The sequence below is a fragment of the Tympanuchus pallidicinctus genome, unplaced genomic scaffold (genome assembly GCF_026119805.1).
Source record: "Tympanuchus pallidicinctus isolate F22 unplaced genomic scaffold, pur_lepc_1.0 scaffold17, whole genome shotgun sequence".
NCBI classification, from domain to species: Eukaryota; Metazoa; Chordata; class Aves; order Galliformes; family Phasianidae; genus Tympanuchus; species Tympanuchus pallidicinctus.
In genome coordinates, this window is record NW_026294690.1 from 12,512,403 (window position 1) to 12,537,731 (window position 25,329).

General features: G+C 42.3%; 1 protein-coding gene across 2 annotated transcripts in view; it reads left to right on the forward strand.

Annotated features, from left to right (window-relative positions):
• PTPRG (protein tyrosine phosphatase receptor type G) overlaps nt 1–25,329 on the forward strand; it is a 429,273-nt gene that overhangs the window by 116,927 nt on the left and 287,017 nt on the right. For both annotated transcript variants that reach the window (XM_052678992.1, XM_052678993.1), the window contains one exon: nt 22,029–22,133. In XM_052678992.1, the coding sequence (XP_052534952.1) occupies nt 22,029–22,133 (105 nt within the window). The remainder of the gene's footprint in view (nt 1–22,028; nt 22,134–25,329) is intronic.

Below are 25,329 nucleotides of genomic sequence, written 5' to 3' on the forward strand. Positions count from 1 at the left end.
TTTATCGGAAGTGTAACAGTGGTTTGGGGAATTCCACTCTTATTGGTATAAATCTGTAGATTTCTGCAGGATTATTCTGATTCACAATTGTGTGGTTCAGAAGGGCTGTGGTCCCCTATTTTTTTCAGAGCTCTGCTCATCAGGGCACTTAAGATGAAACTGCACCCTTGTTGGAGTCAATGGCAGAGCTTCCACTTTGATGGTGTCAGATTTCATTCATTGCAAATTGCTGAATGTGATAGAATTCTGTCAGATGTAATCAAAATACAAATGCAAATTGGTATCATTTTGTAATGTAGCAAATACAGGGGGAGTATTTTGCTAGTAGTGGTGTGAAAGACACATCTGTGCATATTTTTAATGCACCTATGAAGTGATGAACAGATTTAGATGCTATGTCATTATGATCACAGTGGAGATACGTTGCACTGTCACTGAATGATTACCTCTGCTTATTCCTTGTCCTTTCATAGCAAGAAATCTAGGGGTTATGATGGACAAGGCAGAAAAATAATCTATTTATGCTGTGGGTTCAGGTGCTGGTGATGAGCCCTCCACTACATGGATGCATAACTGAGTGATGAGGGGCAGTAGTTATGTTCTTGCAGAAACCAAGGAAGGGAGAAGTACCTACAGATCACCAGAGAGTCACGGTGATGGCAAGGTTACCATGCTGGCTGCTGCAGCACCCTGTGTAGATCTATTCAAATCAACATGATATCGGATAGTGTTTTTGAGGTTCCTTCTTACGATACAGGAAAGGCTTCCCAGCAGGCTTTTAAAACCCACTTTGGTATTTCACAATGCTTTGTAGGAAGAAAAGTTGCCTTGAGGTAGTGAGAATGGTGGTGATATGAGTTAGGTTGTATCCTTGGTACAATCGAGCAATTCTGTGGTTAATGTGTTCTCAGAACCTCTATGGTAATCCTAAGTTTAAAAAATAGAACTTCTATTTTAAAGCAGCCTTTAAAATAAAACTGAGGGGGAAGTACCTCTTCCAAAATAGCTGAGTCAGCCTGGGAACTTCTGTTATCTGATGTGACTCATTGTATGGATTGCAGCTTGTGAGTCAGAACAGTGGTGGAGTATTGGGGGATGAGGAGGAAAGTGTACTGATTTATCTTCCATGCAACAGATTTAGCCTGAGAGTTCTTCCTTCTCCTTGCCTGCTCATGTAGTAGTACATAGCAGTGGATGAAAAATGTGAATAAGTTAGCTGGCAAAGTTGGAGACAAGTTTGACAGTGATGAGATAGCTTTAGAAGTGGCTGCGCAGAGCTGCCTAACTGTTGAATGCCATAAGAAAATGGGATCAGCATCTTTCCTTAGTGTGCATGAGCTGGGCTTCTGAGGAGTGACGCAGGTTGCCCTGGGCAAAATGCCTCTGAGTATTGAGGAAACCTTGATTTAACAGCTCTCTGTGAGGCTCCAGAGTCTCTTCATCCTTTCTGTCCCCAAGTACTGTGGCAGTGGGGAAAAATCACCACTTACTGCAGCCCTGGACCCGTATGCAAAGTAAATACAGCATAAAAATAGCATAGTGGGTCTCCTTCCCTGTGATTTTGAGTTAAAATGTCTCTGTGGTTGTCTACTGTGGTCAAAGGAGAAGAGTCTGTGAGGTTTTCATGCTGATACCTGTTATAGTGTGCTGTGAGATTCCTTCTGCTCTGCCTGACAGTGAGTGGAGCTTTGCCTTCCTTTGTGGTGGAGCTTGGATGCTAACCTGGAGATAGGAGCGTGTCTTTCTTCAGTAATGTAGATCGTAAGTGCTGCTGTGGGATTTTAATAGCTAACTGCTTTGACATCAGCATATTAAGCTGCAGGATGTCCCAATGGTTTGTGAATTAACCTAATGATAAAATTTAAAAACACTTCATAGGAGTATACCTATACCAGCAGGACAGACAATGGGGAGGAAGAGGAAGAGGAAGGCAGTGTTTTCTTGTCTGGGCTTCTAATAAAACCTGTGTAATTGAATGTATCTTAATGTGAACATTTCATGAGAGCAGATGAGCAGAATGGCAATTGGAGCGAGGCACTTCAAGCTTAAAACCAGGAACAAGGGCAGTAAACATACCTGGTGTTAGGTAGCCAGATAGCAGAAAGTTTAAGACTTAATAAAAATGAGCGATGTTCTTTCTTCGGGAGCTCAAAAAGGAACTGCCTTGATTCCTGTAGCATTGTATCATGTCCTTTCTTTGTCCTTAATCAGCTGCAGCAGAGGTTTGGAGTTCAATACATATTGACGTAGAGCATATGCTGAAGTCTGAACTACTTGGGTTTCAAAACTTCAGTTGTCAGGAGCAGCATACAAATTTGGGCTAAGATATCTGTTCCTTTAAGGTTGCTTCTGCAGTGTAGTCACACTTTTAATTCTTCCACGTTAAACGTTGAGCTGTTTAATAATCCATGCATCCATACCCTCTGAGCAGCTTGTTGGAAGAGCAAGCATATAACTTATTACAGACCTCTGATCGCCTTTAGAAAGGCACTGCTTGTGTCCATTAATCTCAGTAACATTATATACACATAATATATTGATAAAATGTTAATGACCTAACTTAATGCCAATAAAACCAGGAAATGAGGGTGTAGGAGTTCAAAGAGTAGCAGTCTTTAGCCTTCAGTCTTACTGGTCTTACTTGTTTGCTTGCTGACTTTTTTATTTCTACTCCCCCTACACATTGCAGCAGTCTGTAAGCAAAAGCGCACATTGTGCCCAGATTCTGAACCAGCTATTCAGATCAGAGACTGAGAAATGTCCTCAGACTGGCCAGTGCACAAATGTTTTGCTATTCTGATCTCCCTGGCCAATTTGTGCTGCTGGTTGGGCAACTTCTGTGCACATCGCTTGTTGTACCAGTGCTTCAGCCAGCAGCCACTGCCTGCCCTGCTCTTATTGGTGGTGATTGAGTTGTCTCAGAGCATTCCAGTCACTTGTTCCTTGATTTAAAAAGCAGCTGGTAGCTTAACACGTTTTCCACTGGGAGTAAGAGCACACGGAGCTGCATAGTCTCTTTTGGAGCCTCTTAGAATACATACACTTACTTACCATCAGTAAAAACAACAGCAAGCACCTTCAAATTGCTGCTGAGCCAAATGTTGCTGCTGCTGGTCCCTATGTAGCTCTGTAAACCTGATGGATTTTTGATTTTGGATTTTTTGAACCCAGAAATGCAGTGTGGTGAGGTATGCTGGCTTGCAAGTATTTCAATTAAAACTTAAATCTGAACTCTGCAACTCATCAAATGGATGGAGGAGAAATAGAGCAACAAAAATCAATATAAAAATAGTTCATGTTAATGACATTTAACAGTCCTGCCCTGCGGTGCGTTCTCACTTGGGGAGGAGGCAAGTGCATTGGCTATTGAAATTTTACATAAAGTGTGAAATGAAGAATGTATGCTGGAGGGCATCAATATAAATCTCATAATATACTTTAAATTTTTTAGCTCCTAATTAAACCAAACGAAGCTTACATGGTTGATCCTCATGGGATTTTCTTGAGAAGAGGAAAAATGAACCGAGTCTGAATTCTGTTCATAGAAAATTCTGTATATCGAAGGTTAATTCTAATAGATCAAAATGCAGAGATCTTGTGGCTGGGAAGTTATTTTCTGCGCTCACCCAATTAAATGTTAGTAGCTGGATAATAGAATAATTGTAGTTAGTCAATTGCTACTAAGTCATAATAGCTTGAGTACAATGAAGGCTGTAGGCAGTGAAATGCCGGTGGTAAAATAATAAAACCATTATTTCAATAATAATCTCAAGTTAATTAGAATAAGGCAGTACAGAACATTTTTAATACTGGACGAAAACAATTAGCATAGCACTTAGTAACAACAATATCCTTATTATCTGAAAGACAAAATAGGATTAATACAGCAGTAAAGCTTTGAAACTGTGTGTCAACAAACACCGAGGAAAGATAACTTTGTCAGCAGCTCCCAGCAAAAATGGTGGAAACCTCCACAGAAAGGAAAGCTTTCTTGTAGCAGATGTGCAGCTGAGTTTTTCTTGATGTGAATGTGGGGTTTTCCCTGTGCCAAATGTTTATTTGTGGATTCATTCCTCAGAAATATCTTAAGTGTGTTCTGATTATTCTCCCCCCCCCCCCCCCCCCTTGTTTTTTTTCCTGGCAGGATTGAGACATGATATATCCCCCGCATGGCCATCTTAGTACAAAACAACTTAAAGCTTGAGGGATTATTTAAACTCTGGTCTGACTTCCTGCAGAAACAGACCTGAGGATGCTGCCAGTTGCTCCCATGTTATTAGGCTGACTTTTGAAGTCAGGTATCCACTGTAGATGTGTCAAATTTCAGGACTGCTTTACAGCATACAGCAGGCAGCGTTCTGACCCCATCTCTTCTTAATGATAGGGTGAATAACTGCAGTATATTTTGTCCCAGTTGCCCTGATAGAGATCTGGAAGGCTGAGAATACATTTAGCATTCATTCAAACCTATTGCTACAGCAAGCTTTCCTTGGGGATGTGTGAGCATGTTCTTCTTGCTTGCAGAGAATAGTCAAGAGCAAAATACTGATTTCTTTTTTACAGATCTTTATAGCTGCTTTCAAGCTCCTCTGCTGAATGTTACGGCCTTCTCACTTTGGTGCTTTTGTCCCTTGTGGGCTCTTGGGTAGCTGTTCTGTTTTCAGGTTGTGAGGCGGAACAGGTAATCTTCTCTGCTACTGGCACTGTTACTTGGAAGGAAAATGAGATTCTCCAGGAGGGAAAACAAAGATGAGCTGTGATTTTTATTTTTTTATTATTAATTGAAGTCTTTTAGGCTTTATTTTCTCCGTTTTTTGTGTGCGTTTTGTTTCAGACTAACTTGAGAGCAGGAGGCTGGTTGGTGCCTTCTCATCCTCCTGCTGAAATGTTAGGAAGGATGCAGGTTGCGTACTTCCTTGTGTCCAAGACCTACCCTAACAGTTTTCTGCTTTTCTGTTGAAACCTACATGCTGCTTTCTTATTCTTGAGGAGCCCAGGAAGAGGATTTCTTGTTTGTGTTGCTGAACCTTGCACTTGCCAAAAGCAATGCTGAAGAGGTCCTAAAGAGATGCAGGGGTGGAAGCACACATGGCTTCCCTGCTGAGACATCCAAGTGCAGATCAACCCCACTCATTTCCAAATGTTGTAACAGAGCCATCTGATGTTAGAGGCCGACAGGTCAAGAGCTGAATATGAAATGGTGACTTAAATGGGAGAAGCCTTGAAGCTTTTTGTAGAGAGGGAATGGGGGAAAGCAGGGGAAAGCTGGCAACGTGAAGATTTTGTACCTTGGAAGTTGTTACTCATCACAGTATAAATCAGTGTCTGTGACTTAGCTATGGTTCTGAAAACCAGCTCTTCTTTGAGAGTCTTGTTTTTTTTCTCTATCAGTGTGCATACAGTATGTATTTCCCTGCAAAGCATGCTTGCATTCTGGCAGATTTGCTCCTGGATGTTAGTGAAAAAAAGGCAGCGGTTTTGGAGAAAGTTGGCTGTTCAGAGAAATACCAAGCATTCCTGCACAGCTACCAATATCTGGATTATAATATCTGCCACATCGCAATAATATTTTGCAATTTAAGCCCCAAGACATAAATTCAGGAACTGCAGCGTAGTCAATAAACTAAAAAATTGCTTGGTGTGGATAATTACGGCACTGATCTTACATTATATTTTAACCTACGTGAGACCCTGCTGACTTGACAGTGTTAGTTATTTCCGTTTCTTGTAATGCATGTTACGTTGCCTTGCTCTAGAATACTGGCCAAGAAAATAGGCTGTGGATCAGTTCCACTATTTCTATTCCTACTTTACGGTACTGTTATTTCCTAACCACTAACTGCTTTGAATTCTGAAAAAAATCTAGGAAATGCACTGTAGGTGGAAATGCTCTAAAAAACATGAATTTAGTTTATGAGAATGGGATCTTAACATTTTATTCCTTTTTTTTATTATCGTTTATGATTTTGCTGTGAGTTGTGCATTCCTCTTGGGTTCCATGACTGGGAATAATGGCTGGCATTTGTTTGGGGAGTGTGGGATAGCAGAGAAGGTTAGGAAACTTCTCCATTCTGTCATGACAGTTTCCTCTTTTATCTAGATAAAATAAGAATCCTAATGAGATGTGTCCTATGATTAATTTGTAGTATTTTACCTTCGGTTAATTATAACGTACTGTCTGGGGAGTCAGTAAGAGGGCAAAGTCTCGCGTACAATCAAGCATTAGGAAGAATCAAAATACATAAGCTAATTCCCACAAACCCATCTTGAAGAGAGACGTCTCCCTGAGGCCCTTTACACGATGGGAAAGCTCTTATTTTCAGCAGCATCCTAATGTCTGTGTGTTACTTGAGATTTTCATGATGCTGTCAGCCGCTGCAGACATATGGCTCCAATTGATTTGTCCTGACAATAACAGTTACCAGCACTCATTTCTCCACACTCAGAATGAGGCACATCTGTTATAAATTTGTTGACCGTCAAGGCCCAGTAAAGACCTATCTGGAAAACCCATTTCTTCTTTTTGCTCTCCCACACCCCCCTGGGTTCTAAAGCCTGGTTGTGGCCTGCTGTCCAAGATGTGGCTGTTTAGAGGTCATCCACATGGTCAGGTGTACTGATTTATTTTATTTTATTCTTAACAAGAATACACTGTGACCAAATATTTCCTGAGCTTACTTTTACATTTTTATTCTGGGAATTCTTCTCAATTGTCAGCTGGGGAGCTGTATTGTTAATTATTTTTAAAATTTTTTTTCCTCTTAAGGGCCATCCTTCAGTTCCTTAGTCCTTAGATTTTAGTGTGTGTACTTCTACCTCTGAGTCACTAACACAGATTTGCTTCAAGTCTGGGCTAGGAGATTTCACTGGAAGCTGTTGTGGGAGAAAAGGGGCTTTGTCATTTCTTGCAATAGATCAAATACCTTGAAATGCTAATAAGAAAGTGTTACTCAAGCACATGCAGCATGAGGTTTTGACTGTTCCACCAAAACTCCTTTGTTTCTTGTACTAACTTCTGTTTCCTCTGTGGCTGAATTGCTGGGTGTACCTTCTGAGCTGGTGCCACCTGAACTTCTGGATCACTGTGTCCAACTATGGGAGGACAACTCAAATGGAATGCTCCACTGGCTTTCAGATCTGATCCTGCCTTTTAATCCTGATTTGGCTGATAACCCGGAGATGATACTGAGCAATGACTTCTTTGCATCTGTTTTTCCAATGCTGACCACCTGTGCAAAGAGCTATGGTATCTTAAATAGACCTGTAAAATGTTAGAGCACTTTTATTTTGTTGTGGTAGAAAACCTGTGTGGCTTGCTGGGAGCGTTGGAGTGACATTCTGCTGTATGAGAAGTGTGAGTTGAGTGGAACACAGCAGTGAGCAATCTCTTCAGCAGAAGGATGGTTGGGTTTTGGAGTGCTGCTTGGACTGCTTCATGTTCTTCTCAATGCTGGCTGAGCACCTGAGTCACACAGATCCTGTGGCCTTCTGCCAGTCTGTAAGATTCAAGGTGCTCCCATCGCTTTTATCCATCACAGTAAGTGAATTCCAATATCTGATGGGTACAGGAGGCTTCCTTCCCTCTGCTGGCTCTGCATCCCAGGAGAGCCTTCAAGATGGAAGAGGCATCAGGAGGGGCAAGCAAGGTAGTCTGCTTCTCATTGGGCTGGCTTGATTCATTTGAGGATGACTTTTTTGTTCCCTTGCCCTGCACTTGGTCTGGCGTATACAGATGGCTGTAATAATAAGAACCTTATTAATATGGACCCTATTTCTATCCTATATCTCTGCTTTAGCAGGAATAACTCGGGAGTTTTGCCTTTAGCCTTGGCTTTTTAGCATTGCTGATGCTTACTGAGGTATAGCTTTGCATTTTCTTTGAGTTTATGTGAAAGCATTAAAACTTCCTTTGCTGCTTCTCATTCAGTGGTGTAGCTAGGATAAGCTAGGACTCATATTGCTGCGAAGGAAATAGTAATTTAAAAAGAAAATCCTTTCCATCTACTTTAAAATGAAGGCAGGCATCTCTGCTCCTCCTGTGATAACCTTTCTTTTGTTTTTAATACATTGTATTATAACATCATAAATAGAAATGTAATCTTATTAAAAGACATGCAGCAAGTGCTACTTTATTAGAAACTTTTAAAAAAGAATAATTTACCAAGTTGAAATTATTAACGTAGCTGTCTGGAAACCGTAGGATTTTATGATCATTTTTTAAAAAGGAAATTAAAGTAGATATATTTTGAAGTCTAATTTCTGATAGCACCAAGCTTTTACTAGAATATCCTGGCACTGCTATGCGTTTTTAGATTTTGTTAAAAGCTATTTAATTTAACATTTATTCAGATGCTTAAAAAAATGCATCTCTCTCTCTCCATCCTCCCCCCTCCCTTTTTTTTTTTATATGTAGGAAGCAAATTAGCATGAGTCTTAATTTGACCATTCCTTAGGTTTTATATAGTGCAAGTAAACTTGCATCAGCACAGGGCCCTTATTTATGAATGGCACAGTGCAGCACCTTCTCACTACAGCTCTGGAAGTGCATGAATGTAGTGCATAGTGAGAAATCTCAGCTGCATTGGCTCTCAGTGGCAGTTAAGAAAATGGAGCTTTTTCAAGAATTCCTTTCCTCCCAACTTGATGTATTGTCATACAGTGACCTGAGAAGCGCCTTGTTTCCTTTCCCTACCCATACAGAAAATAGCCAATAGTTATTGATTTCTTGTTGCTTAGTGTGCTGCAGTAAATTTACACTTAAGATTTGCAAATGAAGTGTCCCTAAATTAAATTGGGGCTTGGTTCATCTGCACTTAACACAACTCTGCTGCAGTGGAGTGGCTGAAAATTGCAAAGGTGGCCTCCTGCTCTGTCTTTTGCGTTAATGGTGTTATCTAAATTTTGGAGGAGTTGATTACTGATAGCTAATCAGTACCACCGGTTCTGTGAAGAGTGCTTGGTGACAGCATGGCTGTCCCTGGCCCTATGTGCAGTATGTTTTGTCATGGGCTGCCCTGCTGGGCTTGGGATGGAGGAAACCTCCAGAATTCCTGTTCCTCTGGGGAGGGGGGTGAGCTGCTGGCACTTCTGAAGACTTCAGACCAGATGAGCTGTGGGGTCTTGCTGCTGTTTCTCCAGCTTTCTGTCGGTGTTTTACTTTAGCCAGTGGTGTTGTTTGCGGGGATTTCTGTAGGTCTTGAGTATTTTGGACTTGCTAAATCCTGGTAGATCCCTGTATCCATAAATCCTAGTGGTTCTTCATATCCATCTTGAAAGGATAATGGCTGTAGCTGGAAGCTTAGCTGCTGGCAGTTCCTTGGTATTGCTGAAGATGTGTGTAAGCTATCTTCTTATCTCTTATTTGTATCTTTTAGTTTCTTTCAGAGCAGTGGAGTAATGAGGGATATACTCTGTGGGGGCGAAAGTGGTCTTTGTGTATACCTTTGTATGTACCTGCTGCGTTGGCTAAAATGGCTAAAATCAGCTGCCACATGGCTTTGCCTTGTTTCAGTATTGCTCTTTATTTTCCTGCTGACTTAAACCTAATCACGTACAGCAAATAATATTTTGCTAATCGTTGCTAACTTATTTTGTATCTATTTAAAGTGCTGTGGTCAAACCGGGTTTGGTTGTCAGCTGGCAAGTAGCTTGAGTAAGTAGATGCTTCTTTGTCATGCATCAGATTGTTCATCAGAGAAAACTACAGTGTCCAGAGTTGTCATTCCCCACCCCCTCCCCCTGAAATTTTGATGCGTGTTTTTTGAAGTAGTCATGAAAGGATTTAAATCCAAAGCTGAAAAGCCTGACTGGAACTGATTGCTTTGAGCTTCTTGTTTACAAAATAAGATTCTAGGGTTAAAAAAGACGGATGAATACTTGAGGTTTTTCTTATGGCACAGTCTGATTTCTCTAGCAAAGAGTGTTGTGTTATATGCAGAATGTCAAAAAGAATAACAATAAAAGCGTATTTAATGGTGAGCAATCTTTTTAGTTTTTCTTCCAGGGAAAACTCACTTTTGATAGTCTGTGCAGTATTGGTGGCAGTTCTGTGTAGTGGTAAGATGCAGCTTTGCAGATCCCTGTAATAAATAGGACCGATGCTGTCACAGAACAAGCACTGATGTGCTGTCAATGTTTAATGCATTGGTTATTTAATAAGTCACTTCCTTATTGCAGTGTATTTTTAAAATGTTTACAGTAAGACTGAATACCTGTTGTGATATTAATATCTGCTTTTTGTGGACAAATTGGGACATAGAACATTGCCAGAAAGAAATCTTTCAAGCACTGTATAAAAGGATGAATTTGTTTTTAACGTCGGTACCAGATACATAAGAACAGATATTGTTACAGTTCACAATGAAAGCATAAAAGAAGCACAAAATACGGAAATAGCAGCTGTGAAGCACGTGCATTTTGGAGTTAACTTACCTGGGGGGAGCTGCTTTCTTGAGTAGTTAAGCTTCCTGTGGGTAGAGAGGACCATTCTGAGGCTGAGTCAAGTGGAGACTAAGCACAGCATTGTGTTGTAATTTAAATGGCCAACCCAACCTGCCTGGGAAGTGAGAAACCTGCAGCAGTCAACAAATTTGCTTTGCAGCTTGGCCGAAGTCATTGTGAGAGTTCTTAAAATCCTTAAAAATAATGATGTTTGTCAGGCTGTGAACTTCTCACTGAAGTAGTGTTCCATGGGCACAGTGCTTTTGTTGTGCATTTTAATAATTTAAATGCTTGTAATTACTATAGGATTAGTGACACTGGAAGCTAGGGAATGCTGCAGAGTTGGCTTGTGTAGGAAGGCAGTGAGCTTCTGTGCCTTGGCCTTCTTGGGAAGAGCTCTGTAAGGGATGCTGAGAGCGCTGCTCTCCAGCAGCTGGAGCTGCTTTCTGTGTTGGCGTGGCTGGGGATGCTGCTTGCCTCTGCTGGTGGCACTTGTGCTGTGGTCTCTGCTGACCACTCAAGCAAAGCACGTGGTGGTGCCAAACCTTGTGCAAACTGAGCATCTTCCCTCAAAGCTGTCTCTTTGTTCAGAGGTGATGTACAAGTTCCTACTGTGCCCACCCCAAGGTGAAAGCATCCCTTTGTTCATTACCAGTCTCTTCACCTCCTCTTTCACTCTTGTGGCCGTGAGAGCACTTCTTGCCTGAAGATCAACAGTTCTGAGTGCTCTGAAATCTCTGAAGAGACTTCTTATGAAAATTCTTGCATGAGACAAGAAAGTGGGGAGTGGGACATAAGGTACAAGCCCTAAACCAAGGCAAGGCCAGGTGGGGCTGAGCAACCTTGGCTGGGCTGTCCATGGCACCAGCACTGGAGCTCAGGGTTGGTATTGAAGCTGCTGTGATTCATTTCCTGTCCTCCCTGACCCACTGCCTTTAGATTTTGGTTGGGAAAAAAAAAGCAGCTTTTTTTTTTTTTTTTTTTTTTTTTTTTTTTTTTGAGTAATGGGCCTCAAACAGCATGTGGCACTGCAGTGACAGTCTTGCCAAAGACTGTCTAAATCTGAGTTATTGCTTCCAGTATCTCTGTGCATGTGCCCCAGGATAGCAATTGCCTTTTTCTGCAGTGGTATTGCAGCATGAACTTTCATCTAATTCATTATCCACCCTAATGCTCAAGTCTCTCTGCATTACTGCTTTCTAAACAGCAGTCTCTCACTTCATTCCTGCACTGATTACTATTTCTCCCCAACTGCATTGCCTTACATCTATCTTCTGTAGAATGTCTCACTTACATCAGCCCATTTCGCTGAGCTTGCCAGGCAATTGAATATTTTTGAGGCATTTTTTTGCTTGCTTACCTTTCTTTTGATTTAGCATCACTTACATTTACTGAGCATGGCATTTGCATTGTCCTCCAGCTGGTTGTATTGGTGCTGCATAGGGAAGAAGTGACCGCTTGCCTTTTCAGGCTGTGCTGCGTGCTGTCTCTGTATGATTATAAAGTGTGCATCATTGCTAGCAATTCTTACCTATTTGCTTCATCTGAGCACAGTTACTGCTTTTCTGGTCTTGCTGCCAAGGCCTTAGCAGTCCTGCTCTCAGTAGTTTGGCACTTTGTGTTGAAATCGTTACTGCGTTCTCTGGGGACAAATGACCAAGGAACTGAGAATTAGTTTTGCACACAAAACACCACCAGACCTTCCTGCTGGGAGACGTCCAGGAAACTTCTTGTCTGGGTGAAACACAAACGGTGAACTGCCACGTAAATATGGATGCTTGAGTTGCTTCGCAGATCAGCTCTGTAGCATTTGTTGAGTCTTTTCACTTTGAACAAAGCAGCTCCCTTGGCAGGAAATGAGGAAGTTCTCAAAATGGCAGGTCCTGTTTTTGGGGCATATATCCCTGATTAGGAGCTCGCTCAGTCAGCACAAAAGTCTCCATTTATCTCAGTTTCCACTTCAGATTTGTACTTCGGGAAATAAATGTGGATAAAACCCTTTGCTATGAAATCCGTATCTGATGCAAGTTGTCAGCGTGAAAAGATTTATTTAAAAAAAATAAATCATCCAACAGCCCTATTTTGTCGATCGTAAGCCAAATTAAATACATTTTTACACAAATAAACATGGATGGTTGTTTGCTTGGCTTGACTCAGTTTAAGTTTGATCCTAAAATAATTTCTGTGGATCTGGCTGGAATTGCTGTCACATGCTGGAGGCACTAAATCTGGCTACCTGAGTGCTGCAGATTTGTTTCAGTGCAGAGTGATACAAATCTAAAATTATTTCTGCTCAATTCAGGGGAACATGCTTGTTTCTGCTCTTCCATCTTTCCTGCAGGAGATTGCACAGCCCTGGGTGGTAAGACCTGACTGCAAACTGAGAGGGAGATATCTCACAGTGGGACTTGAGCATTTCTCCTTTCTTTTCTTAAATAGTTCTTTATTGAGCTTTCCACCTTCTGCATTAATTTGAGAGCTGAACCAAATAACCAGGAAGAGATTGATGTGGCCTCACGTTATTTCATACGGTCAATAAATTGTTAAATGGGCCAAAGGACACGGGTTAAAAAAATCATTTTGTATAAAGAATGAGGGATTTTTATTAGCTGACAGAGCCCCCGTCTCTGAAGACTTTATAATGGGGCAGGTTTGATCTTGAGCCATGCAGTGGGAGCAGCTCTGTTGGCTTCATAAGTGCCTTGCCTTTCCCAGCGTGGATGAGACGAGTTGTGCCCCATGTTGTGTGCTGAGCGAGCACTGAGCTCGCTGCTCCCACTGTACCGGAGGCGGAGGGGTTGGTGGGCAGCCTTGGGAAGGGGGCTGCTGGCAGTGCCCATGCTGTGATCTCGACCAGGACAAATCTGGCACCCCCTTATGCAAGGACACAGTCTGCCCTAGCAGGCTTTTAATATCCTGTGTACCTGGTAGGATTGCCCTTATTTAAATGCTAGGAGGTATAGGGGCAGAGGATGCCATTTGAGGTGTTCTGGGGTTACAGTGGTAATCTTGTATCAGTGGTCAGGAGAGTAGTGAAAGCAGAGATGATTAAATGTATGCTTGTCTGCACTGTAACACCTTTGTGGGTTTTATGGGATGATGAGGAAATGGAAATGCAGGCTACCTGCGGGGAAGCATGAGTGTGCCTGGTGAGTTGGCAGCCCCATTGCACAGCCCCGGGCTACATCACCATGCCTGTGCTTATTTTGGATATTTTGATTGTCAAGGTGCTTCTTGGTGTATGACTTCTGGAGATATGTTTTCAAAACAGAAGGCTGCACTAAGGCAAATACCAGCAGTGGATACAAGCAAATTGCGTTTCCTGAGCTGAGAGGTGAAACTGGTGATATTGTATGAGTTTGTGTGTTTCTAGGAGCATTACTAGCTTTAGTGATGAGAGAATTGGTGTCATTCTGCATTAAACAAGGAAGTGAAGCTACAAAATGCTCCATTAAGGTCACATTTATTTGCTGTTCAGAGGTTGTTCTTCTAATGTTGTGCGTGCTGCAGCCCCTAATTATGGGAGAATGAGCGAGACAGGTGCTTCCTGCCATGTTTTCTGTTGTAAAACCCTCAAGGTTTATGTGCTTGCAGTAGAGGAAGAAGTGAAACAACACCCCCCCCCCCCCCCTCCCCCTTTTAACCATTGTTAATTGAGCCTACAAACAGGTCACCATTATATATGTAAGGCTCATGTTTCCCAGATAAATTGTGCTGAAAGTAATGAGACCCAGCTGGCCCGTTCTCAGTGTGCCTGTGCTGGTGAACTCGTGTCCCTTCTGCACAAGGGCATGGAGCTGGCCCTGGGCTCCAGCTCGCTTCAGTCTTGCCTTTGGGGAAGCAGCATGGAGTCACTGGAGCTGACTTTGTGAAGAACAGTTATTTTGCCCTCATACCTTAGGGTTTGTTGTCCTACTTCAGTCTGACCCTGATGTTCTAGGTGTAGGAGCACGGAGTCTGTCTTCTCCCTGCTATCAGCTGGGATTCAGTCAGAGAGCACCAGCTTACCTGTGCAGGTCAGCCTTGCTTGTGAGCCTGTGCTGTGAAGTTTTATCTCTGTTTGCCTAATGCCTTGTTACGAATAAAATTCATAAATGACAAGGCAATGAATGAGGATGAGGATTCTTCCTTTTAAGAAATGCAGATAATGATGGTTAACAGAAATCAGAGGAAGTGTACGGGATGCGTGGGCCAAGAGTTTTCTAGGTTAAAGTTGTCAGGTGCTCCCAATTACTTTTGTCTGACTAGCCAAATCAGAAGTATTTAAAAGGAGTCCAGTTTGCAGTGTCCATTAGTCATCTTTAAGGTATCTCAGATGCATAAAATATCTGTCTTAGAGAGAAATGGAATGTATTTCAACATGCAAGAAAGCGTCAAGGGACAGTTCAGTAGGACAGAGACTTTGGATTTCATACAGTTGTAGTTCCCAGTGATGTGGGATGACTGGTTCCAAATCCGGGGTCTCAGCTGCCAGCACCACGTGCTGCTTGCAGTGTGCCCTGAGCAGCCCCCCATCCCAGAGCTGCCTCAGTTAGCCGGGCTGTGTTTTCTGCTCATCAGTTCTGTGTCTTCTCTGGAGAAGAGGTAGCAAACTGTTTCTTTATTCCGATGCATTGCTCACATATTGGTAAACGTGAGCTCGTACTGCATTCTGAGAATTTTTTGACTGAGAATACTTTGCAAAACCGATGGCAGAAACTGCCATGGTGCACTATCCTTCTGCAAGCGGTGATGTTGCAGCTGGTTTAACTTCTGTGTTTTTGTCTTGAGATGGGACTGTTGGCACTGCTGGTTGCCTGTCTGACTTTGCCGCCTCCTAGCACAAGCACTGCAGTGATGCCAGTTGCCATCAGTGGTCCCAGTTCACCCGCCATGTCATGTCTTACACAGCTGATGCCATGAAAATCCCAACCCAAGCCCTTTCTAATCTGTGGGCAGCATCTGTCTCTTGCTGGCCTCCCAAGCTTCTTTTTCTGAGCCCTCTTATTGGGGCACTGGTGATGCAACTTGAAGTTGCCTGGCTGCCTTGCTAATGAGCTTTGCTGTAAAGCTGAGGAAGGACTGTGAGATCTGGCCATGACTGGAGACACTTGGATTTGCTTTTCCTTGGGAGTTGCTGGCTCTGTGAGCATCACTGGTGTGATGTGTGATCTTGTTCTGTTTTGGCTCAGATGTCTCAAGCAGGACACTTTTCTGTCACCCTTAAACTCCATCCCTTGCAGCATGAGGCTGCACTGAAGATCTGTTTTCTCTTAGTTATCTACATCAGTTATAATGCTTTGGGACTGACACTGCGTTGTTACATTGAAGTAATACAAAATGCATTACACAACTCACTGGCTACTGAGGTTTAATGCACCTAGTGACTGCTGTATTCGTGTTTGGGATGAGGGCTTTTAACTTCAGTAGTTAATTGAATCCCTGCAATTTGTCAGTGTGTTCCCTGCACCATTTTTAATCTTTATGTTGTTGGCTGTTTCCTGTAAAGGCTGGATTTACGTTCTTGCTTTAGGTTTGTGTTGTTCCCACATGTATTGGTGCATGAACAACAGAATGAGTGGTGTGAGAAGTCCCACGTTGCTTTTGAGAATAGGCCTGTAGCTTGTGCTCACATAGGAGTTAAGGGTGGCTGTCATCTGGGAAAGGCATATACACTGCTTGGCAGATGCAGCGTTAGGATGTCTGTTGTTTCACTTAGACATGAGAAACTCGTGGTTGTAGCTCCCGTATTTCATTAATGGAAAGCTGTTTGTGAAGATTGTGTATGCATTCATGGGAGAATGAACCGTATCTTTTATCTGATAATCAGAAGAAATCTCTGCATCAGAATCAAAGGAAGAAGTCTCATTCAGAACATAATTTGATGCTGTCTGACCACCATATGCTGTTTTAACTTCCATCTTTTTGGCAAGATGTAATCACCCTAAAATGTGGGAAACCAGGCCGGAAGAGTCTTTTAAAAGTAAGACGCTATCAAAATGGATTAGTGCCTGAATTATGTACAGATTAATTCTCTGTAAAGAGTGGTAAAATATGAGGCAAATAGCCTAGTTTTGTTTAGCAAGTTTTACGCTAAGCCCAGGCAAGTGAATCTGACCATTATTTTATTTTATTAAAAAAAAAAAAAGTTTCTTATTATAGATGTTTTTCCTATCAATTATTTTTCCCCCATCTTTTCCTCTTCTGCCTCTCTTCACAACAATAATTTAAAGAAACTGCCAAGTAGCCTTAGCCATTGTCAGCAGTGCACGTGTTAATGTGTGGCATTGCAGCACCTTCACCTTACCTGCCTCTCTTTATCACACTGCTGTTAAGAGCACCTTTACTGCTGTGCATTTTGCCTTTTTTTTCCTCCCCCCGTGAGGTTTGCCTGAAGCTTTATGTCTGCAGATGGCCAAGTGTCTTGGCTCACTGATCTCTTAAACTCCATATCAGAGATGATATAAAAGCCCTTAAGGTAATGTTCCTGTGCTTCCATCCCTTTTAAAACACATCATTGTGGTGTCTTCAAGAAAAAAGAAAACCAACAAAACAACAACTAATCAACAACAATAAAAAAAAACCCAAAAATGGTGTTTTCTTGTTTTTTGAACAAGTTTCTTTCATAAGAATCAAGTTGATAAGGAACTAATTGCTGGCATTCCTTACTATTTAGTGCTTTTTGCCTAAATGCCACCAACACTTTTCCTTCCCATCTGAAGAGTTTTCAGGAGTTAACAGCTCTCCAGATTCCAAATCTCCTTCTCCAAAGACATGCCAGTTTTCCAGCAGTAGGACCAGGTTGAAGCACATCACTCCAAGTGTCCCCATCATGGACGTGGGCTATGGCAGACTCAGCTGCAGGGTAGCCCACAGCCAGAGCGTGAGCTGGGTGGGCTGTGCGTGTGCCATTGACTCTGCACTGCTGTAATCAGAGCAGCTGAAAACAAATTTGGGTGCAACCCTTCAGAGAAGGCTTAAATGAATCTGAGTCTGGTACACTCTCTTGTTAAACTACTGTTGTAACTAATGATTTTGCCATTCAGAAATGAAGTATTGATCTTAAAAAGAGTTTTTCTTACACAGCCCGTGGCTTGATACCTTTTAAACACTAATGCCCAGGGTATAATCTCTGTGAATAGCATAATAGCTTTATATTTAAGGTAGATTGGGGATAAAATTTTGTGTGTTCATGTGAACTATGAATACCAGTAAGGTATTCAAGCAGGAATTACCTAACCATGCCTTTGAGGGCACTTATCAAATAATTTTTATTGGAAACTTAATATATTGAGACAGTGCGAATGGGAAGCTGATCAGAATGCTAAGGAATGTCCCAGCATCGCATTGCTTTGCTGTCTGCAGATATGCAGTAGGGCTTGATTAATTTAGCACATCATCTAAAATCGTGTAGCGTTGAGTACCGATAAAAATTATATGAAACTGTGTGCAAGAGATTTCTCCATGCTAGCTGTGAAGGATCCCCTGTTCCCTGCAGAAGTCACTGCGATGGCACCCGCGCAGCCGCACCGACGGCAGGTGTCACACGCCATGGGCACCGGCGCTGCACCAGCAGCCAGAGGACTTGCTTGGGATTTAATTTCACGCTTGTGTATCTGAGCGTCAGATTGGTCCCCCTTTTTTTTTTTTTAACTGTATATTTGCAAGTCTCAGACCATATATTATGGCATTCCCTGCTCCTCTGCCCGCAGCACTGGCACGTTGTATCAAATCAAACCTTGCAGGGTAAGGTCTCCTGCTCTCCTTTTTCCTCCTGTCTCCTGCTGTGTATTTCTCTCCCCTCCCCATCCGTCTAGTTTAGATGCTCCATTTTGAGTCTTCCAACAGCATGTTCCTCCCCTCCTATTGTCCCGATTTCCACTTCCCCCACTTTTGCAGGGTTCCCAGAAGATCAGAGACTCCTTGTGTTTGCTCCGTGCTGGACCAGCCCATCTAATTGCTGGCTGTTCTCCAGTCTCCAGTTCTGTGAGAGTGGAGCAGGAAATCACTTGGCTGCTCTGTTCCTGAGCTGTTAACTGTCTCCCAGCTGAGAAAGTCTCATGGAAACCCGCAGTGAGGAGCATTAATAACTTAACTCTTAAGTACTTTTTCTAGTACTTGTTCTCATATTATACAAGCAAAAGATATCGGTCGAGTTTGTCAATTACTTCCACGTATAACTTCTGAAAGGGTAGAATTGGAATGATGCACAAAAATGAATGCATGTACTCTAATGACTGGAGTAAAACCTTTAGCTGGATGTTTTCTCCAGTGAAAGAGGAAGATTCAGCAGTGCTTGAATGCCTGTTACCTTTTCACTGGTGTCATTGGGTTGCCTTGATCAAAAGGTCCATTCCTGGTTACCCCCCGAAACCTGGAAAAAGTAAAATGTCTGACATGTAAAAAAGCATTTTTTTAATAATTTGATTGTGATGCTTCTCTTCCAAGCTTTTGGCTGTTTAAGGTAGAAATGAAGGGCAAGTTGGGGTTCAGGCAAATGTATTTTCAGTTTTTCCACAACAGGTGAATCTGAAAATCTCCTGCATGCTGTGTTGTATACCTCACACCTCCAAATCCCCTGACCCCAGCTGATAGCAAACAACAAAAGCTCCTCAAGATTGAGCCTGCCTTTTCCTGATAGCCTTATCAGCGTGAGATATTGCCAACAATAGCTGCTTGTTCCTGCAGTGTTTTCTCCTTGCTCACATCGCCCTGTGCAGGGTACATGGCCATACTGCAGGCAGGCTGAGGAGCTGGGAGGAGAACATTGCGTTTTCTATGTCAAAGACACCATTACCTTCCCAATTCACTGCATGGCCAGGGTCTTCACCTGTCATCCTTTTCTTAGAGTTTCTGCAGTTATCCAGTCGACCTCTATCTTCTCTACATGGCTAATGGCTGCTGAATTACTGCACGTCTATTAGGAGACTGTTGTCATTACCATTGGGCTGCCTACCATCGTTGCAGGGCTTTATTTAGAACAGTGTGATCCAGTTTGTTTCATGTTCAGTCCTGCAGAAGATGTTTAGCAGCACAACCAGCAAGTTCTCACGTACAGTTCTCTTGACAAGTGCTTGAGCTGTCCTTTTGCTTTGTGCTTTGGTATAATTAAACCTGTGTATAACATGACCCTTCACTATTTATGAGTGTAGATAAATGTACAAATCTATTGTATACATACAGAAAACTGAAAATGCATGTATTTACTAGAATATCAGGTTTTTAATTGTGTAAATATAATGCTGACTAAAGCAAATGTTCAATTTCACATTGAAGTAAGGCATTCATAAAAGCCTGGATTTGCATAATTTAATTTTCTGCACAGAAAATACTGCAGATCAACAGTATGATTCATAGCTTGTTCCATGGTTGACGTATGGCTCTTTGACAGTGCAAGCCAGGATTACAAAGGGCTTCACAGTTTTGGATGCTTTGCACTGACTCAAAGCCTTTCTCCTTTCAACACATACAGATGATTTGAATGAGTTCCTTTCTTTGGATGGCAAAGCACACAGCAGGGCTCACTGAGACAGAGCCACAAGAGCAGCTTCCTCCTTGGAGGTGGCAGGGTGATATCGTCCTCCTACCTGCAGGAATCATAGCTTTTGCAGGGGGAATGGGGGATGAACCCACAATTATGTGCTCCCTCTGTGTAGAGGATGCTCAGGGAAGAGTTGCTTCTCTCTTTTAGTAGTAAAGAGGGACTTAAGATATTTTTTCCAGGATACAAGATTTTTCTCTTCTTGAGTAATGGGGCTAGTTTTTCCTGATAGCCTTTCCAGCCACTCTCCCGGGTTAGTTCTGTGTTCCATTCCTTAGCTGTTCATGGTCTGTGGTGTTTGCTTGTTTGTTCGTTTTGCCAAAACAGTTTGGGTCTCTGTATCTCTCATCTGTTCCTTCCAGTTGATGCAAATGTCTGTTGCCTCCCAACCAGGTAGGCATATTGGGGTAAATCAGAAGAGAAAATAAGGTGTGTGGTGTAGAGCTGCCTACAAACCCTCATAGTGCATGTTCCAGTGTTTCTAGTTCAGCCTGGAGTGAATTAGCATTTGGAAAGTTGCCAAGAAATTTGGAAAACTCATTCAAATCAGAGACTCGTAATAAATGGCACAATTAGTGCCTTTGTTCACACAAGGGAAGAAATTGATGAGAGCAGACCTGCAGTGCCTTTCCTGGGATTGCATGGCTTTTCTTACCATTTCAGCATTCCAAAACCTGCAGGAATGCACGACCCTTGCTGAAGATTGCAGGTTGTCTATGTAGTACCTGTTGGCTGCAGTTTGTTCTCTGCTGCTGTGGCACCAAAGGGTGTGATAACCAGAAGCATCTGCAAAGTTCTGGAGATCTCAGGGTTGACATTCGGTAAAGGTCTGCTACCAGCTGTAGTTGGCCTGGGAGCAGATGGGAATCTGAAGCTTGGTGACTGTATGTGGGTAGAGATGCTTTGGGCAGTTTTCTAAAGTTTTGCTTTCAATAATTAAACTAGTTACTGATCAAATAAATGATCAGTTGGACTTAAATTGCCATTGAGTCATGTAGCATGTGCCTGTTATTCACATTTTGCATATGGGTTTATTTGGTGGTGTATTTATTAGAGCATGGGAATTTCCAGTTGTGATGTTGGAGAAAGATTGAATTTATTGTAGATTTGTTATTGATATTTGTGTAGTCACGCACCTCCCACTGGGTTCCGTGAGATGTACAGAAATACTGAATAAAACTTGCATGCGAACCTTCCTTACCACCCACCCTTACCCCCATTTCCCCCCCCCCCCCCAAAAAAAAAACAACAACAACAACAACAACAACAAAGCACTTCCTTGTGAAAGTTACATATTTCTTCACAAGAAAAATTATTGGGTTTCAGTGTAGGATGTGTTCTTTATGTTTTGGTTGCTAAATTTAATTCCTTCTAGCTTGTGAAGTTTTACAAGGATTCCTTCTTTGCTGGCCTCTCCCTTTTATGTCAGAAGGCGTTGGTGTTGCATGCTGGATATTCATCTGACACACGCAGCGTTGCTCTGGCTGGAAGGCAGCACTGTGTGTCTGCTTTGCTTGGATGAATCCTGTGAGGCGATGTTTCTGGAGCCCTGCTCGTGTTCAGGCTGTTACCCCGTGTGCTGTGGGCTCAGGTCTGCAGGCTATATGTAGAGATTTGTTCCCTCCTGAATGAGGCTGTTCTAAATGAATTAAAACAAAGTTGTGATAGTAAGGATAACGTGCTTCTCCATTTATAGTCTTTCAAGGATCTTGGTCATTTCTGTGTAGGTTTACTAGTTTGTTAGCTTGTTTTCCGAATGGCCATCTTGAAGTCAGAGGAAAATCAGTCACATCTTGCCTTTTGTTTACTTGTGTATATCAGAATATCCTTATGGATAGTACTGAAGTTAGACTGGTACGTGCTAGATAAGAATAAAGGCATTGGTGAGTCCTACCTTCTCTGAATCATCTTTGAGCATTGGGCCTCCATGGATGAGGAGCACACCGCTAATTTTCTTTAAGCGGTGCCAACTTTGTAGTTTCTGCTCAGCGAAGATTTAAGCTTTGCAATGTAAACTTCCTGGGAGTAAAGACCACTTTCCTAACGATTCCTACTTTTCTCTTCCCAGCTCTGACCGAAGGTTATGTTGGCTCTCTGCATGAAAACAGACATGGTAGTTCTGTGCAGATACGGAGGCGAAAGGCTTCGGGGGATCCTTACTGGGCATACTCGGGTGAGTTGGATTCTTCAGAGCAGTGAAACATGAAATATCTCCAGAACTAAAATTTCTTTGCTTTTTGTTACTACTATGCTCAGAAATAGGATTTCTGAGCCTTAATTTACAGTGTATTTTCTGCTGACCTCCTTGTGACTTCCTCTACAGTAATCCATTCTTTTCCTGCGTTTCTGTCAGTTACCTGCAAAGTTTTCCTTGTAACTCTGCTCCTTCTGTGTATGTTTTAAGTCTCTTAACGTAGCCCTGCAGTGGCATACCCCCGTGAACTTTACTTTCTGTCTAAACAGCGTCTTTCCAAGTTTACAGTTTGCTTGCACTGAATCTTGTAGGAAAACTGTAAGGGTTGGATTGACACATCCAGGTGACGAGACACTGGAAATTTTACAGTTAATTATCTGCATGTGTGTTATCACAGTAGAGTGTAGTAAGGACAGTGAGAACTGTCAGTGCAGTAATGCACCAGGGTGTGTGATGCTGAGAAGGTCAGATGTAGGAGGCATTGCGTTATTTGTCCTGTTGCTCTTACAAGAGCTCTTATGAAACGTTAAGGAACTGTGCTTTTATGCAGACCATGGAATTTCACTGGAAGTGAATGATTATAGGTGAAGTTGCAACTTTTTTCCACTAATACACAAAATACCAATGTTGCATTTTATTTATCAGATCCTGAATATAAGCTGCTTCACTTGTGAATGAGATCATACAAGTGAAATTCTTCTAAGCATTTTAGTAATGTAGGACAAGCTCTGCTTTCTGTTTAGAACTTTGAGGTTATCATCAAATGCACAGATATTTTAAGAGTTAATTCTGTGCTTCAGCTTAAAGCAACTCATTTAGGTTTTAAGCCTCCAAACAGTGGAAGATAACTTTTGTGTTGAAATGAATGGGCTATTCTTATGTGTTGACTTGCAATAAAATATTGTACGTTAAGTGCTGCTTGGCAGGTTTATTTTGTTTCTGTTGCTGAAAATTGTATTTGGAATCTTCATTGCTGGTAGTTAAATCAAAATGTTTGAGAAAAACAAAAGTAGTGGAATTAATCAGTTGTCATATATGTAATAACTCGTTTATTTGAGTTACTAGACTTTTTAACCAGTCTTTTGCCTTAAAAACAAAAACAGAAAAATACACACAAACAAATCTACCAAAACAAAAAAATGAGTCCTACCCACCAAAAGTAACAAAATCTCATTTATGCATACAACATTCTTCCTAATTCTATTTTTGTACTGGTGCAGTTCTTCCTTTATGAGTAACATCATTTGTTCACCCCTCCAGAAGACCTTTTACCACCCACTAATCCTTTTAGATTTGTGTCATAATAAAGCGTATAGTCCTGATGTGTAATTATACCTTTCCTGTTGGATTTTGCATCCTTTTGTCTATTGATAAATCTCCCGCTTCCATGAGAAAAATAGCCAACCTGTTTTTAGAGAAGTTAGTGACTTCTTGATCATCAACAGTGTGCCATTCCACCTGATCAGCTCTGTCTAATTAGAACCTTTTTTTGTCACTGTTGCTGACAAAAGGAGTAAACTAGGAGATGGAAAAGATGGAAATGATGTATTTACCAGTGCTTGTCAAGAAACCAGGTGAAGATTTAATATTTTCTCAGCATGCTTAGTCATGCTGCCATTTGATCTGAGTAACTTAAAATGTCATTCCAGGGGGCAAGTGGTTTGGCACCAGCTATTCCAGCTGCAAGACATGAGTTCTTGTTGAAGCTTTCATGACGCGAAATACAAGCGTAAGCTAACAGTGTAGGTACAGCGTGACCTGGCTGCGTGGGTTCTGTGTAACCTACATCAGAACAAGGCCACGATGGAAGAGGCTGGAGGCCTGGTAGCCTCCTGAGCCCCTTTGAAGCCCATGCTGCAGGGAGGAGCAGCTCTATCCCACTGAGCTGCACAGCGAGTGCATCAGAGCAGGATGACATGGGCATGTGCCAAAGGTGAATGTTGTGCTGAAGGCAATGTTCACAGGGTTGCATTAGGGAAGAAAAAGGCAAATCGAGAAATGGGGAAGACACAGTAATTTCAGGAATAAATGGTGGATAGCAGAGCCCAAATGTCAAGCAGATGTTTTTTTCTAGTCAGGCACATTGAAGACGATGCTCAAGTTATCTATTCCTTTCTCTTGCATCCCGGTTCCCCAGAGTGTTTCCCAGAGCACTGAACAGGGCTTGGCTAAGCAGTTTATGTACTAACATCAGTCCTGCAGGAAGGGTTTTGGATGTAACTAGGAAGTTTATATCAAATGAGCTTACAGAGTGGGAAATTCACTCTGCAGTAAGCAATTAGTCCGTGTCAGTGGCTTCCAAGCTCTTCTATAGATGTTAACCAGTAGGCTGTTCCCCTTTCTTGTCCTCGCATGTTCAGACCAGCTCTCTTCCAGCTAATTTTGCAGCAGCTGCTGGCTCCAGCTCTGGCAGTTATGGGCAGAGTAAAAAGCTCTGCTGGCCTGTATGCTGCTGAATTTAAGTCTCTTCTAAGGGAAGTTGCCAACTAGAGTAAATAAGACTGGGATAGCTTCTGCTTACTGTTGGCATACGACCACAGGCAGAGCTCAGTGTTGACCAGTAGGCCCATGTCTCTGCTGGTTCTGTGTTAGGCTAAACTGTGGCTTTATATTGATTTCAGTTGAGCTCTACTGATTGATAGTCAGTGAGGCCCCTTTACATTTATGGCTGTGCCTGCCTCCTTTGCAGAGTTTTCGTATTTTCAGTCTTAAATGCTCTGAAGTAAATTTTGAGGTAGGACTGAAAGGTGTGGAAGTAGGCAGCTGATTGTGGTTTCCCTGCCTGGGGGTGCAAAAGGGCACAGCTGTGCTGTGGAGAGCTGTCAGGTCTTTATCTTCCACAGGATGCTAAGTGAATAGAACTCCTCTGTGGCATGTTGAGAACACTGCTGCTGCTCCACACACTTGTGGGAGGGGGGGTGGGGGGAAAGTGGCTCAGAAGCTGTTTTGATTCTCCAGAGATGGGGAATTTTCCTGGTTCCATGAGGTACTTATGGGATTGCTACGTGTTGCTTGTGATGTCATTCTTCTCAGGCACAGGAGCTGAAAGAGAATTAAGTTCAGCCACTGATGAGGAGTTAGGCACATTTCAGGTCTAACGTTTGTATGAGGCACTTACCTGCCTGAGTAGTCCCCACATTCACCCTGTGAACTCCTGTGCCTTGTGCTCACACTG